General features: G+C 42.6%; 1 protein-coding gene across 1 annotated transcript; it reads right to left on the reverse strand.

Annotated features, from left to right (window-relative positions):
- Window positions 1–1,209: 1,209 nt before the first annotated feature.
- On the reverse strand, window positions 1,210–3,162 carry LOC107279948 (WD repeat-containing protein RUP2). Its single transcript, XM_015768756.3, has one exon. It carries the CDS (start codon window positions 2,802–2,804, stop codon window positions 1,590–1,592), a length of 1,215 nt encoding a protein of 404 aa, XP_015624242.1. The 5' UTR covers window positions 2,805–3,162; the 3' UTR covers window positions 1,210–1,589.
- Between the last annotated feature and the right edge of the window lie 14,216 nt (window positions 3,163–17,378).

The raw sequence follows: 17,378 nt of genomic DNA on the forward strand, positions 1-17,378 counted from the left end.
CTAAAATTAAAAAAATGAAGCAGGAACATGCAAGAGGGCTTCTTTGTACTTGCAATGATGGGATGCAAGTCAATGCTCTCTTCAGAATTAATCCACAGAGACAGGCAAGATGGCCCAATTGTATACACAAGTACAGCTCATCCGGGTACTCACTGAATAATGAAGACTAGCACTGCAAATTGTCAGTATATCTTGCCAGAATTAAGTATAATGGATGGCTGCAAAAATTATGTCATCTTGATAAGCACGTACACGAATAATTATTAGGCATCCTTGAGGATTTTGAGAGGAATGCTGAAGATGGTGATTAAGTGGATGGATGCTGTTTAACTTGCTTGTTAATCAGCATGCAGCAGCAACGATTTGCTTCTGAAAGTACCATGTTTATGCATACTTGGTAGCAAAGAAAAGCTTATCCGATTATTTTAAGTACATTATCATGGATTGATGATAATGTTCATGCAAGGAGATTAGGAGAAGCTAGTGACCAAAGTGGAGGCAAAGAGGGGATCCATGAGGAATTGAGTAGGCTGAGTACTTCAGGCAATGAAAGATATACAGATTTATTTCATTTGACAGCCTTTTGAGTCTAAAGTTTGAAAGAAGATATACAAATTTATTTCATTTGACAGCCTTTTGAGTCTAAGTGAGAATGAAAATTTATTTTCTATAAATCTAGTTCGTTGGACAGCTTTGGAGTCTATGTGTGCAGGAAAGAAGATAGGCGAAACCAGTTCATTGGACAAACTTTTCAGACATAAGTGATAGCAAGATCAATATAATAGATATATCTATCTAGTTAAAGACAGCTTTAATGCAAATTAAACTTACTTTCAAATAAAAAATGCAAACTGAACTTTATAAATCTACTTACAAAATTGTGCAGTTTCTTATTTAAAAGGAATAGTTATTCAGTAATCGCACCTTGACTGGGCCAAATGAAGCCCAGTTTATGTGGGCCGATACCAAAAATGGGCCTTACCTGTTAGGCCCAACTCCTTTGGGCTAACACTAGGCCGAATGACTCCGTTGCAGTATGGGCCGACACTGTAACATTGATTAGGCCCACAGCATCTAAAACTTTTACGAAAGAAAATGAGGGCAAAAAAGCGTGGTATCGCGCAAAATCGAACTGAAGAAACATACACAAATGGCGCTCATAAAGTGAAAAAAAACATGTAAGTATACTCAATGGTATAATGCATGCTGTTGGATCAATGGTAAATGGAAATTTATTGAAGCATTATTATTCTTGTTTAAAGAATAAATCAGCGTGTACACTGTCAGGAACACATCGATCACATTCACCGATCGAATCAAACAAAAAAAAAGGAAAGGAAAAGAATCTTAATCCATCAGTCATCCTCTTCTCCTCCTCTCTGACAACTTGAGCATTACATCCATATCTTTCTCCCTTTTTTTAGTATAGAAAGGAAAAGAAGAAAATGGAAGGAAAAATGTGGTGATTAAACAGAAACACAAACACAAAGAAGAGATTAATTAAGAATGGCGGCGTCACGGTCGAGCACGGTGGCGATGATTAATTAATGGAGGATGATGATGATGTGTTTGCAATGCGTTGCTCACTGTCATGCAGCCACGTCGTCGTCGTCGTCGCCCCCGACGCCGGCGACGTCGGGGGTGAGACGGCGGTGGGTGGTGAAGAGCTTGAGCACGCCGTCGGAGCCGCCGGCGACGAGCTGGCCGTCGCTGTCGTCGCCGGCGAGCTGGCGCCATGCGACCGCGCTGACGAAGGCGTCGGCGTGGGAGAATGGGTGGACCCAGATGGGCTTGGACCAGCGGAGGTCGTAGACGAAGACGTGGCCGGACTCGGAGCCGCTGGCGATCAGCCCCGCGCCACGCCACACCCCCATCCCCACGAAGCTTCGCCCGCTGACGTGGCCGCTGTACGACCGCACCTCCCTCGCCGCCGTCTCCGCCGCCGCCGGCGCCGGCAGCGCCCACAGACGGTGGGTGCCGTCCGCCGCCGACGTCACCACCCGCCGCGCCGTCGCCGCCCACCGGACGTACGTCACGGCGCGGCCGTGGCCGTCCATGGACGCCACCGCGCCGCGCCCCAGCGCGCGCACGTCGTGCACCGCGGCGCGGCGGTCGGCGGAGCCCACCGCCAGCTGCGGCCCGCCGGCGGGGTCGAACTCCACGCACAGCACGGCGCCGCCGGCGCGCGCCGTCGCCCACGACCCCGCCGCGCCAGCCGGGGCGCGCGGGTCCCACACGTGGGCTGTCCGGTCGTCCGACCCGGACGCCACCATCGTCGCCGCGCCGCCGCCGCGGGCGTAGTCGAGCGCCCACACCCGCCGCCCCTCGTGCTCGTCGCGCTCCCAGACCGGCACGCCGCGCTCCACGTCGTACTCCGTCACGACGCCGTCGTAGTCGCCGCACCCCACGTGCGACGCCGCCACCGCCTCGCCGCCGCCAGGGCGCCACCGCACGCTGCTCAGCTTGGCCGGGACGCAGATGCAGGCGGCGGGGCTAGACGGCTCGGCGACCCTGTAAATCCGGATCTTCCGGGCGATGCCGCCGGTGGCGAGGTGGCGGCCGGTGGGGTCGAAGTCGAGGCTGCCGATGGAGTCGGACGCGCCCGCGAGCGCCGGCGACGGCACGGTGGCCGCCAGGCGAAACTCCCATTCGCACCTCGGCGGCGACAGCTTGTCCTCGTCGTCGGGAATAATGCCGGCGGCGGCGTGTTCTTGCTGCAGCGCCGCCTCGTCCCGGTGATCCTGATCGTGCAGCTGCTGCTCCCCGGCGGCGGTGGACGTGGCCGGCGAGGAGGGGTTGCTCATGGAACGCTAGCTTGCTCGCCTCCTCATAGGGCTAAGCTAGCTACCAAGCTAAGCTTAGCTCAAGCTCAAGCTCACAACCCTATTCTTTTCTTGATTCGAGATCGATTTTTTTTTGGTTTGTTTTTGTTGAATTTGATTTGGTGGTTCTTGTTTGTCCTGGGGCAAGAACTAGAGAGAGAGAAAGAAAAAGATTGTAGAGAGAGAGAGAGAGAGAGAGAGAATGGTTTGGTTGAGGTGGATTATTAATGGAGAGCCACAGGAGAGGAGAGGAGCCAATGAGAGGAAAGGTTTAGGTTGCAGTGCAGGGTTTGTGTGGCTGAGTGAGGCTCATGTCGTGGCTGCATTTGCAATTGCAGATTAGTACGTGCTCCTGGTAAGTGGCATGGTGACCAATCACAATTCAAATTCAATGCGAATCCAATTCAAGCTGGCTAATGGCTATGGCTTGCTGAGCTGAGCTGGTAGGGGTTAGTTAATTAGTTTGGTTAGGTTTGGCCACATATACACAGGCAGATAATGGTCCAAGATCGAGGCAGTTACTTGTACTGTACTGTGTCCTGGTTGGAATATTTCTCACCATTTATTTTGGTTAGCAGTACATCTCAACTAGTACTACTCTCCTGCCTCTTCTTTTCCTTTATTTGGAAAAAAGTCAATCCTCCTTACATGTAATCAACTAATTTAATCATGCATGAGGCCGGGTTAATTCTCATCATGTCAACTATTATTGGTACATGCATGCAAAGTATAATTCATTCGATCAGTACAAAACTACAAACTGAAAATAAATTACTCCATCCGTTTCACAATGCAAGTCATTCTAGCATTTCTCACATTCATATTAATATTAATGAATCTAGACATATATATATCTATCTAGATTCATTGACACCAATATGAATATAGAAAATACTAAAATAACTTACATTGTAAAACGGAGGAAGTACTTACAATGTCATACCCACGAGTCTCCTAACACACACCTGAAAAGACAGATAGACGAATTCTCGGTCTCACTAAATTTGTACTCCTAAAGCTCACTTGCGCGTGTGTAAATTCCTATTGAAACTAAAGCTCACTCGCGCGTGTGTAATATATATATGATTTGTTTATTATTGACGTGCATTGCACATTACTTGTTCAAGAAATTAATATTTTTTTTCAGACCAAACAAAATTTAATTTATACGCAGTCAAATGTTGGATAAGAGAAAGCTAGCTGCCTGCAAATTAATTAATTAATTTAAATTTTAAAAATAGATTAATATGTGTCGACGAGGGATGCCCGTAGACCGGATATAGAGGGTATTGGGGTACGCTGGTACGAGGATCTACGTAGTACGACATCAAGCAAACAGAAAACAGAGATTATACTGGTTCAGGCCCCTCGGAAGGTAATAACCCTAATCCAGTTGATATGAGATTATATGATTGAAATCACATATTACAAAGGGTATAATAGAACTCGATGATACCGTCGAGACCGTAGTCGAGTTGGTTCGACTAGATCACCTGGCGACTTGGCTCCTGTAGGCTCCGGCTTCGTAGGCTGTGGTGGATGTGTTGGCGGTAAGATTTGATGCCTTAGGTCCTCCCGGGGGGTTCCTTTTATACCGTGGTCAGTTGGTCTTTAAGTAGAACTCGGAGACATCAGACCCCACACGATACAGTAACGACCCGGTTCTGTCCGAGTAGGACTCCTTCCATCCGTGGACTCCATTTCTATTACACGATGAATTTCCTTAACGTGTACAGGAAACATCCGTATACACGCAGGTATACCATATCAGTATACGTCGTATATCCAAGGGTAGAGGGTATACCTTATCCGTAATTCTGACAATATGATTTTTAAAGAATCTTTTATATAACGATTTCTCTTTTTTTTTGCAAAAACTACATAGTTTAGCAATTTGGGAAACATACAAGCGGGAAACGGGTTCTTTTGTTTCTTTTGTGGTTGTAACAAACGCAACCTAGTATGTACTCGAAATTGTCAAAGTTTTTGTTTGTTTAGTACTAATTAAAAGAGGAGAAATTAGGCTTTGGGGGACAAATGAAATAAAATAAAAGATCGATCCCCATTGGAATTATTATATGTATAGTTTGTATATATAGGATCGAGAAAACAGTGGAGATATGAGATGGACGTCCTTACTAGCTGGAGTAGCTCTTTTGTTGTATAGATAGATAGATGAGATTGGTGGTCACACCGTTGACAGGTACGCAGGCAGTGAACGCGTGTGGACCAGATCGTTTCCAGTTCGTACGTACTAGCTTTATTAGTTGGCGTAATTACTGTGTCCTAGTTAGCTACCACTTGCAATATAAATTATTGTTTTGGAGCATATATATGCAATTAACTGGCATCATATTTAGATTAGTAGTATATATGAATGCATGTGTGTGATACCGCAACCTTTTTTCAGGAAAATGTGTAGTTTTCATATTTAGATTAGTACTCCCTCCGTCCATAATATAAGCTCCGTTCCATAATATAAGGGATTTTAAGTTTTTGCTTGCAACATTTGACCACTCGTCTTATTCAAAATTTTTTGAAATTATTATTTATTTTATGTGACTTACTTCATTATTCACAGTAATTTAAGCACAAATTTTTGTTTTTTATATTTGTAAAAAAAATTTGAATAAGACAAGTAGTGGTCAAACATTGCAAGCCAAAACTCAAAATCCCTTATATTGTAGGACGGAGGGAGTAGTATATATGAATATATGCATACTGGTGGAGAAACTATCTTTGGTCGGTCCGGCAAAATCCACAATAGTCCCGGATCCAAAAAGAACCGGGACTAAAGATTGTTTTTAGTCCCGGTAATAAAAATTTTGATCTTTAGTCCCGGTTGGTAACACCAACCGAGACAAAAGATGATCTTTAGTCCTGGTTCATCCTCTGTCAGATGTATGTCAGGGGGCCGAGAATCTTTAGTCCCGGTTGATGTCAATAACAGGAACTAAAGATCACCACTTTAGTCACGGTTGGTAGTACCAACCGGGACTAAAATTAAACACGTACGGTTGGTACTACCAACCGAGACTAAAGATCAAGAATCTTTACTCTCGGTTGGTAGTACTAACCGGGACTAAAATTAAACACGTAGTATATAATCCCTATCCATTATTCTCTCCTCCACAGTTACAACTTAGACAGATCGAATCTCACCCCTCTCCTCAGATCTATCCTCTCTAACTCTCCTCTCCAACTCCTCCCCTTCTCTCCCCTTCCTCCTTCCTTCCCAGCCGGCTTCCCCTTCCCATCCGGCGGGCCGGCCGGCGGCGGGGCCGCGCCCGGCGGGGTCGCGCCTGGCGGAGGGCGGCAGCGCCGCGCGCGGCGGCGGGCGGTGGGGCTTCGGGCGGCAGCGGCTGTGGCGGGTGGCAGGGCCGCGGCCGCGGCAGCTGGCGGGGCCGCGCCCGTCGTTCGTAGCGACCGGCGGCGGCGGCGGCTTCTTTGTTTTTTTTTAATTTGTGATGATTCATTGTTATGTATTTGACTAAGAAGTTACAAATTTGTGATTCGCGGTTAGGGGAGCTCTCTTAATGACGTGGTGGAATGTGTGGTTAGAGAGAAATAATAGGATTTTCGCCGATAGTGCTAGAACTGAGCGTGAGGTGGCCTATGTCATAAAGCAGGAGCTAGATCTCTGCAAGTCGGCTTTCAGGCCGCCCTGATGGTTTTTCCTCTATTTGGCTTGTAAGCACTATATTTCCTATCTCTAATTAAATTCCGGCAGAACTCCTGCCGTCGGTTTCCTAAAATAAAAAACAAATTTGTGATTCATTGTTTGGATCTGTGATGTATTTGAGTAATTTCTTAGGATATTGTGATGCATTTGATTTATGTGTATAAGTAACTTTATGATTGTGATGTGAATTTGGGATGTTAGTTAGATTTGGGGATTGATTTGGGGATTTGCCTACTTGATTCGGGAGAATATAAAAATGAAAAAAGAAAAAGAAAAAGGAACCATCTGTACTGCCGCTATTGTCTCTTTTAGTCCAGGTTGGTAACATCAACCGGGACTAAAGATCCCCTCTCTTTAGTCGCGGTTGGTAGTACCAACCGGGACTAAAGATGAATATCTTTAGTCCCGGATCCGTACTCCCGGTTGGAAAACCGGGATTAAAGGGGGTTCCCAACCGGGAGTAAAGATGGTTTCTCCACCAGTGACATGTGCATGCAGTGCAGTGTGATACCGAAACCTTTTTTCAGGAAAATGTGTAGTTTTCATGAATAAATCTCAGATGTATATTTTTTTATTTAATGGTAGATATCTGCAGGACATATATAGCATACTTTTCTATCTTTTTTTTATTTCGTGTTGAATGGAAGTCAAGTACTACTCTCTCCGTTTCACAATGTAAGTCATTCTATCATTTTCCACATTCATATTGATATTAATGAATATAGATAGATATATGTGAAACGGAGGAAGTAGTTTACAATTGTTAAAAAAACGCGTCTAACAATCGTGAACCCTAAAGAAAAGGTTCTTGAAAAAAACCCTAAAGAAAAGGAAGTCGCGTGGGGGTCACATCAAAATTGAACAGAACTTTGTAAAAAATGGTGTTAATTACTACTCCCTCCGTCCCAAAAAAAGGCAAACCCTGGGTTTCCGTGTCCAACTTTGACTGTCCGTCTTATACGAAATTTTTTTATAATTCGTATTTTACTTGTTGTTAGATGATAAAATATGATTAATATTTTATGCGTGACTTGTCTTTTTAATTTTTTTTCATATTTTTTTCAAATAAGACGGACGGTCAAACGTTGGGCACGGAAACCAGGGTTTGTCTTTTTTTTGGGACGGAGGGAGTATGTTGCACGAATGATGACATGCATCTAACATGAGTAGTTGTAACATCTATTTTTAATGTGTTGGAATTTAGAACATGCTACTATGTCTGTTTCATATTATAAGTCATATTAATTTTTTTTCTAAATTAAATATTTCTAAGTTTAACCAAATTTATAGAAAAATATAGTAACATTTATAATATCAAATTAGTTTTATAATTCTTATAATTTTCAGAGTATATTTATTTTGTTTTAAAAATATTGCTATATTTTTCGGTAGATTTAGTCAAACTTAAAAAAATGACTTATAATGTGTGATTTATGATATGAAACAGAAAGAGTCCTAAACTATTTGAAACATATAGTAGGAATGGCTTATCTTTTGTGTTACTGCGTATTTCTTTGTAAAGACCAGCTAACTCAAGACAGCGTTGTACGTACTTATATCAGGAGTAAATTAATTCATATGGCCAAGTGGTTAATTATTAAAAAAACCATTGCAGGCAGGCAACAGGCATTGACGGCATTGAAATTAATTATAATTAATATAATCAAGACTGATTAAGGCAGTTCGTATGTATTCTTGCTAATATTTTTGCGCCTCACATGCTGTACATTTTTATCTCGTCCAAAATCCCTATTATTGATGTACACTTCTGCAGGTACGCATGGTCAATTCATCAGGATTCAGGACGAAGTGCTCTTTGATTAATTTCTCTCCTTCAAGATTTCCTGGGTGATCAGTCACCAAGTTAAATAGTAAGGACATATTTCAAATCTTTTGCTCATATATGTGTACTGGGGACGACGACCTATTGAGAAGGAGCGAATGTGAGATTGTGAGAGGTGCTCCACTATGGATTATGGAAAGACAAGATTTGGATAAGCCCGACATGCTTTTGATGCAGGCTGCAGGGACAGAACAGCCGGGAGGGTCCATTATGCATGCAATGTCAGTTTGGACTGGAATCGGTCGTACATTAATTACTCCTTCCGTCTCTCTCCGTTTTAAAATAAACACATAATATGATATATTTAGTAATCATAAATCTGGACAGCATTAGAATATGCATACACCCCTAATAAGTTGTACAACATTCTAGCGGTAGCTCTTAAATCATATAATATATATAGGTGTTATTAGAAGATAAAATATTGAATCTGATGGTTGCGTACTTAAAATATTGGAACTGATGGTTGCGTACTTACTCTACATGTGTGTGGGCATGATGGAAGGAGGGGCAGAATCAAGAAAGAAGAACAACTCCGCTTTTAAGATAGTAGAGAAATAAATTTATTTTCAATTAGTCAAACACATATTAAGAAAAAAAGTTAAAAGAATACCTTGCTTTTATTAATATGGAGAGAAAATGTTAAAAGACTAGTATATTTTTAATAAAAACTAAAACTATACTTATTAGGAAGGAGGAAGAAGCTTATTACTATTACAACAATCGTCACATTTTCTTTCTCTTGAAGGCAAATTTGCATCAGAACCTCAATTATATTATAATATATATTGTTCACGTGAAATCCCAGAAAAAGAATAAATTCAGCGAAAAACATGTGAGAGTTTTATTTCCTGCAGGAGATTGTGATATCAATCCCCAGCTGCTAGCTACTCCCCCCGTTTCACGATGTAAGACTTTCTAACATTGCCCATATACATATAGATGTTAATGAATCTAAACACATATATATGTTCAGATTACTTAACATCAAAAATAAATATGAACAATACTAAAAAGTCTTACATTGTGAAACGGAGAAAGTACTTGGTTAATTTGAGATGAACATATTGCAAGGTGTGAGAGTGAGACGAAAGCGAAAAGGAGACACGAACAAGTCCAGCAGCATCAGGATGTGTATAGTAGATAGGAGTATACTATAGGAGACTATAGAGTGAGATGAGTTCACATATTACGTGGGCAGGGGATGAGTTACGTGTGCACACGTGCGCCTCTCATGCAAAATGCAAACTGCATCTGCCATGCACTCCAACGATCCATCTGATATGAATATGATGCCTCCACCTACGTACATCTCCGGATCTTCTCTGCCTACAATTACAACGTACGTTGAAGGGGTTTTTTTTCGCTTGTTTAGATCGATGATATTTTCGAACATTCTATTTGCTAAAATTGATAGTTAAATGGCTACATTTAGTTTGTTATCAAATATTGACAACGTGTACGAAATTCTGGTAACATTATTAGCCAATCGTACCAAAATTTTAGCAATATTGTTAATTTGTTAAAATTTTGGTAAGGATTATTTTGGCATCCATCTAAACAGACACTTGATTCTCTCGCTCCAATTCAACCTATCATCCTTTAGTCGCCGGTATAGTATAACCATAACGTTTTTGTCTTTTCTTTTTTTTTTCTCTTGAAGTATATTGAAAAAACTTCAACTTGGTAACTAAACCGGCGGCGGCCAAGAGGATAATAGAACTCATCTTGAAGAATTAAGTAAATTAAACAACATACATGAAATTCATCAGGATCGATCTTTCAGCCACGTGAACATAACTGATTGATCCAGCTGTTTAAGCTGCACGGAGCACGTATTAAAAAAAAACAAGCTACAATCTTTTCTGCAATACACACCATAGGGATTGGGGAACTCGCTTCACCGATCGCAGAGACAGGCGGCTCAATTAAGATGTCCATCTCTAGAAATATAGGCTTATTTTTACAGGTAATCATCTCAGATTTTACAGGTAGTCATCTTAGATCCTATTTGTTTCATCTTATGATTATTATAATTTAGATTATTAAGCTGGATTATAATAAGCTGATATATAATAAGTTGTGAGTTATTTGTTTGTCTGGATTATTGGAGGTATATGGATTATTGAGTTTGAAAAGTTAAAGTCTATAATAACCTCAGCTATCTATTCGGTTGATGGCATATGTGGGTAATTTTTCTCAAGTATATAGGGGTAGTGGGTCTTTAGCCACTTAATAATATGAAAAAAACTCATCTAGAGCAGCTTATTAGATTATAATAATCTAGTTTATAGATTATAATAATCTGCTATAATAATCTACTTATTTATTTCAGCTTACTTTTAATAAGCTAGATTATAATAATCCTAAGATGAATCAAACAGTGCCTTAGATTGTTTACCAAGTGAAAGGTTTAATACTCCAAGAAAAAAGTTAAAGGTGCTAGGAGATTCATCTTGAAGAAGGAAATTAAATAAAATGCATGGAATCTATCGCGATATTTTAGCCACGAGAACAAGATTGATTGATCCAATTTAAGCCGCACGGAGTATATATATAGAGATAAACCGATTACTTTCCACGGTTATGCCTTTTTGTCATTACCCACTTCTTTTTTTAATTTTTCTTTTGAAAACATCAAACTAAAAACAATGAAATGATGGAGAAATAGACCCTACGTACCAACTAATGATCATTGTGTTATATATTGCGAATAATTACGCTCTTATTATAAGAAAATCAATGCCCTTTTGTTCTCTTTGTACCACCCTATCTAGCTTAATTAGGTTATTACTCATTTAACTCGTCCTATTTTTACAAAGATGTACAATTTGTCCTATATATGTCCTATTGTCATATGTATACACTATCTTTTCCACCTCTTTGTCATCGATTTTTATTCCCCTTCTTTTCCCGGGAATTATATATCTTTTGTTTATTTCTGGGTATTAATTCAATTTCTTTTGTTTTGTTTGTGTGGCAGCTGGCGTGTAAAAACACCTGCCACAAACAAGGCCACATAATGTTCTCTTCAGGGAGGGAGATGATTAAGATTAAAGCACCAGTTCCAATCAGTACGGCTAGCTGCTTAATTATAGCTTGTGCTAATAAGATCAGACAGGTACCGAGTGTCATATCTGTCCATCTTTTTATCTACCTGATGACGCCGTCACTATCTACTACTCCCTCCCTCCTATAATATAAAAAAAATTAACTTTTTCTTACACTGTTTAACCACTCGTCTTATTCAAAAATTTATGCAAATATAAAAAATGAAAAGTTGTACTTAAAGTACTTTGGATAATAAAGTAAGTCACAAATAAAATAAATAATAATTTTAATTTTTTTTAATAAGACGAATGGTCAAATAGTGCAAGAAAAAGTCAAAATCCCCTATATTATGGGACGGAGGGAGTACGTACTTCGTTCGTCTCAAAATATAAACAATTTTAACGGAATAAAATACATCCGACACTAATACTATAAATATGAACATGTTACAAGTCTAGGTAGTTTTACGAATATGAAAAGTTAAAAATTGAACTAACCAATGTATGACATTGCTTAGTTCAAATTTGCACTATCTACTACGAAGTACTATCCTTTTTCTATATGACAACGTATGAAAGTAAATATAGGTAGTATTTAATAAATTGAGTTTTGGTATTGAATAAATTTTACAAAACTACATGTATTTTGTACAATTTATCACGAAATTACAGATTCAGTGTCTCCGTTTATCACAAAACTATATATGCTTTGTACAATCTATCAGAAAATTACATATTTAAAAACTTATTTCATAAAACTATAGATTTTATATAGTATATGTAGTTTTATAAAATTTACTCTTTAGTATTTATTATCGGACATTTTCTGGCTAATCATATAATATGTTGTACGGTTAGGTAGCCGGAGTAGCTAACACTAATTTTTGATATCCAATCAAATCAACCTCTGATCCCAAGTTCCCAACATCTGAAAAAAAAGTACCCCCTCTGATCCCATCGATTAAGCCGCAAATGAAAGAGTTTGCATGCATCGATGCACCGAAACTATTTAGGCCCTGATTAGTTTCCGTAATTTTTTTTATCCAATCATATTAAATATTTGGACACACACACACACACACATATATATATATATATATATATATATATATATATATATATATATATATATATATATATATATATATATATATAGTATTAAATATCGATCTACAGTATGGAGAAGGGACACATATATAGAGTATTAAATATAGATCTACAGCATGGATAGGGCAGATCAGCAGCTAATATTAGCTTGTGAGTATTTGTTAATTTAATTTGATATAATCGATCACGAGAGGTGATTATTAATTAATTAGATTGGATACACAACAACGTACCGTACCTACTTAATTAATTAAGAGTAGCAAGCAAAGGCATTGAATGCATGGGTGCAATTTTCATATTGCATGGTTTGGCGACCCCCCCACATTGCAGGAGAGCACGTGCATTCCTATGGTCCATACAAACTACTATTACTACACACATCTCCATCTTTCTATCATATCGTGCCACGTAGCCAGCCAATAGCGGATCTAGGAAGAAATAACAGGAGAGTACGAAAAAATTAGATAAAACTACAACCCCTTCCTATTTACTAAAAACAAAAAATTTTAATAAATGCTTCGTGAGGACTCTCATAGTTCTCACACCAATAGTGGAGGCTGGAGACCCCGTCGCCCCTGCAGCCAGCTACTGATCACATATACGAAATATATGTATTTATATATTCACCAAGGTTTTAAATCTCTGACTATTAGTCACTATCTCTAGTACTCCCTCCATTTCGAAATGTTTGACGCCGTTGACTTTTTAACACATGTTTGACCGTTCGTCTTATTCAAAAAATTTAAGTAATTATTAATTATTTTCCTATCATTTGATTCATTGTTAAATATATTTTTATGTAGGCATATAATTTTACATATTTCACAAAAGTTTTTGAATAAGACGAACGGTCAAATATGTGCTAAAAAATAAACGGTGTCAAACATTTCAAAACGGAGGGAGTAGTAGTTTAAGGAGAGTAGCTATTTGCATGCTCTCATGTATAATTTAGATATTATTAGACACTGTAACCTCATTTAGCCGCTATTAACTGTTTGAAAGGGTCTATACTTAAATGTTTTAGCTCACTATTTAAAACCGGGATATCCACACCAATGTATGCATATGTATTTTGTACAGGAAAAAAAGCACTGGCTCTAAACCTCATCGTAAATTACAAAAATAAAAACCTACAAAAAAAGAAAAAGGGAAAAATATACTGTAGTACTTTGTGGTTCGGAGAATAAAATTCCAACCCTGCGTGACCTCATTGGAAGCTGACGAACTCTCTCTAACCAACAGAAGGCCCACGGGAATCCCGGCCTAGTTCTTTCCAGGCCCAGATAAACTAAACCGAGTTTGGGCCAAGATCTTGGGGTGGAATTGGGCCCAGAAAGAGCCCAAACCATTCAAACTCGCGAATTTAAATAACCAAACAAATTTAGAAAGACTTTTGAAACTTCGGAGTAGCTATGAATTGAAGTAACCTACGTGTCATGCAATTGACAAGTTCGATGCAAATTTGTTGAACCTATTTTTTTTCCTTTTTTTTTTTCAAAAAACGTACATCGTGTCCCGTGTTAAAAAATCTACAATTCCAATCACGGAATCACCCCCTTAAACTTGTTAGCAAACACGAAAAACAAAACAGAAAAAAAAAATAAGCAGGAGTTGGAGTTTAAATCTCTGAACCCTATCCATGACCTCATTTGAGAAGGCCCACGTCTTGTATAGTTTAACCCCATCCACGGTTAAGGATAATGACTTCAAACATGGCCAGCTCCTATAGTGTGACGGGCGGTGTGTACAAGGCCCGGGAACGGATTCGCCGCCGTATGGCTGACCGGCGATTACTAGCGATTCCTGCTTCATGCAGGCGAGTTGCAGCCTGCAATCCGAACTGAGGACGGGTTTTTGGAGTTAGCTCACCCTCGCGAGATCGCGACCCTTTGTCCCGCCCATTGTAGCACGTGTGTCGCCTAGGGCATAAGGGGCATGATAACTTGGCCTCATCCTCTACTTCCTCCGGCTTAACACCGGCGGGCTGTTCAGGGTTCCAAACTCATAGTGGCAACTTAACACGAGGGTTGCGCTCGTTGCGAGACTTAACCCAACACCTTACGGCACGAGCTGACGACAGCCATGCACCACTTGTGTCCGCGTTCCCGAGGGCACCCCTCTCTTTCAAGAGGATTCGCGGCATGTCAAGCCCTGGTAAGGTTCTTCTCTTTGCATCGAATTAAACCACATGCTCCACCGCTTCTGCGGGCTCCCGTCAATTCCTTTGAGTTTCATTCTTGCGAACGTACTCCCCAGGCGGGATACTTAACGCATGTAACGCCCCGATTTTCGTTCGGGATTAAAAATCATTTAATAATGCATTTCCTAGAAATTAAATAAAAAGTTAAGCAATTTATCCAAGTGAATTATTGGGAGAATTAAAATTTTCCCTTTAAAAATTATTGGCCGGGAATATTTTGTAATATTCTTTGTGCCCTAAAATACTCTCCGGAATTTTCCGTGAATTTTCGGAGCTCGAGAAATAGTTTTAATAGCACAAAGATCATTGCATCAATTAAAATAAAACGAAAACAAATAAAATCCTCCTTTTCCTCTTCTTGGGCCATCGGCCCAGTCCACCCCGCCGCGCGCGCCCTCCTCCTTGTGGGCCGGCCCAAGCCGCCCCTCCCTCTCTCCCCGGGACGCCGACAGGTGGGCCCCACCTGTCGGACCCGTCCCCTTCCTCCAGCCGGCGCCGCCGCGCCCGCAACCGCCGCCGCGTCCACGCCTCCACCTTCTCCGGGCCACGTCAGCCACGTCCGTGTGTGCGCCGCGTCCCCCATGCCCACTCCCCTCTCTCTCCCGCCCGCGCCCCGCGCCCGAGATGGCCGGGATTCGATTTTCGAATCCCGCCTCTCTCTCCTCCCCCACTTCCCCACGTTGGCCGACGATTCCCGCCTCTCCCGGCCACGTCCGGCCCTCCCCTCCCCTATTTAAGCTTCCCCGTCGCTCCCTCTCGCTTTTTCCCCTTCTCGCCGAACTCCCTCGTGCTCCCCATCGCCCCCGCGCCGTGCAACCACTCGCCGCCGCCGTTTTCGCTACTCCGGCCGCCGCTAGCCGCCGCTAGGGTCGCCGCCGCACCGCGCCGTCGCCGCCGTCGGGTTCGCGAGGCTAAGCTCCACCCCGGCCGCCCCTTCCCCGTCGAGTTTCGTCGCCGGAATTCGCATCCCCTCGCGCTCCGGTGAGTTCAACTGCTACCGCCGCTTTCGGCCATGAATACCGGTCGCCGTGGTTCATCTCCCTCCCTCTAATCTCTCTCTTCTCCTTCCTTAGGGCACCCCGAATCCCGTCCGCCGGTGGCCGTCGTCCTCCCGTGGCTCGCCGTCGCCGTTCGCCATCGTCTTCCTCCGCGCCGGCCACCCTCGGTGAGGCATCCTCTCCCTTCTATTCCCCTCCCTCTCCCTCCTAGCCGCCGCTTTAGCGCCGCCGCCCGTTAGCCGTCGCTTTAGCACCACCGCCCGTCGGCGCCGCCTTTGCGCCGCCGTCTCCGTCGCCGGTTGCCGTCGCCGGCAACGCGTGTGCGCGCGCCGTCGCCGTCGCCGTGGCCGCTTGGCCGGTCTTGAGCCGAGCCGGGTCGCCACCGCCCGTCCGATCGACCCCGAGGGCGATCTGGGCCGTCGGTCCCGTGGACCGGCGGTGGACCACCCGCGTGGTCCCGGTCCACGGTGAACCGCCCCCCCTTGTGTCGCTGACCGGTGGGGCCCGCTTGCCGGCGCCGCCTCTCCCCCTTGCTGACGTCAGCGAGGTCCATTTCCTTTGTAAAAATAAATAATAATTACGCAATAAATCGAGTTTAATTCTAGAAATTCATTTAAATGGCTCAAAACTTCTAAAATTCATATCTAATTCATTCGAACTCCGAATTAAGCCATTCAACTTGCAAAATTCATCTAAAATTGAGCTCTGCATGTTTGTTTAGTTTTTATGTACTGTTTCCTTGGTTTTTATTAGAGTTTTTCCTCATTTTGTGTGCCAGCGTGTAGAATCCGTCGTTTCGGAAGTCCGCGGTCGCGAGGAAAAGAGTTCGGAAGATCAAAGTGAAGAAGCAAGGCAAGTCACACATTCCCCTTGAGCATGTTGATCCCAATTTACAAATGTTTTACTGTTTGCAAATAAATATGCATGTTTTGCTAATTACATGGGATCCGGGTATTACCTATCTGCTCGCTTGTGCCATGTTTACTTGATATCTGTTCTTTGTCAACCTTGGGTAATGAATCGACTAGCTCATGTTACTTATGTGTCCTAGCTAGAACTATATGCTTAGCCATGCTTAATTACCACTAGCTCAGTTGATGGGATAATTACAGTATTAGACCTTTTTAGTATCAGAGTGAGCTGCGTGCTCGAGACATCTGGCCATGCTTCATGGTCGTAATTATCCAACTAAAATGCGACTGAATGGTGGGCTGTGGGTGCATGGTTTTGCTAGTCGCACCCATGGCAATTAAGGACCGGTTCGCGGGATGCCCTGGAAGAACTTATCGTACTTACCACAAGCCAGCGTGGGCAACGGCTGGGCTTGTAGTGTAGCTTTCCTCTAGCCGACGCATCCAGGCAAGGGTGGGCGTGATGGAGTTTGGATGGGCCCTACGACGGCCTATGCGGCTTCCGGATTCACCTAGGCACGAGAGGGGACTGCCCGCTGCCTTGCGAGGAGTGGGGGTGAAACCTGAGGTGTGGTGTGCTTGGTTAGAGGGGGTTATGCGAAGGGTCCTGTCACGGCCTCTTTCCGGTATGTCGTGGTGGCATGTCGGTGCACGGGAACGTGTCGTGGGGCTGTGTCTTGTGGGTACAGTTGTACACCTCTGATCAGAGTAAAACTATTCGAATAGCCGTGCCCGCGGTTATGGGCGGTCGACTAGATTCACCGT

This window comes from Oryza sativa, chromosome 2 (genome assembly GCF_034140825.1).
Source record: "Oryza sativa Japonica Group chromosome 2, ASM3414082v1".
Lineage (NCBI taxonomy): Eukaryota > Viridiplantae > Streptophyta > Magnoliopsida > Poales > Poaceae > Oryza > Oryza sativa.

Bases quoted from the DNA above. Each gene is read 5' to 3' on its own strand.
- LOC107279948 (XM_015768756.3), bottom strand. From the start codon at position 2,804: ATGAGCAACCCCTCCTCGCCGGCCACGTCCACCGCCGCCGGGGAGCAG.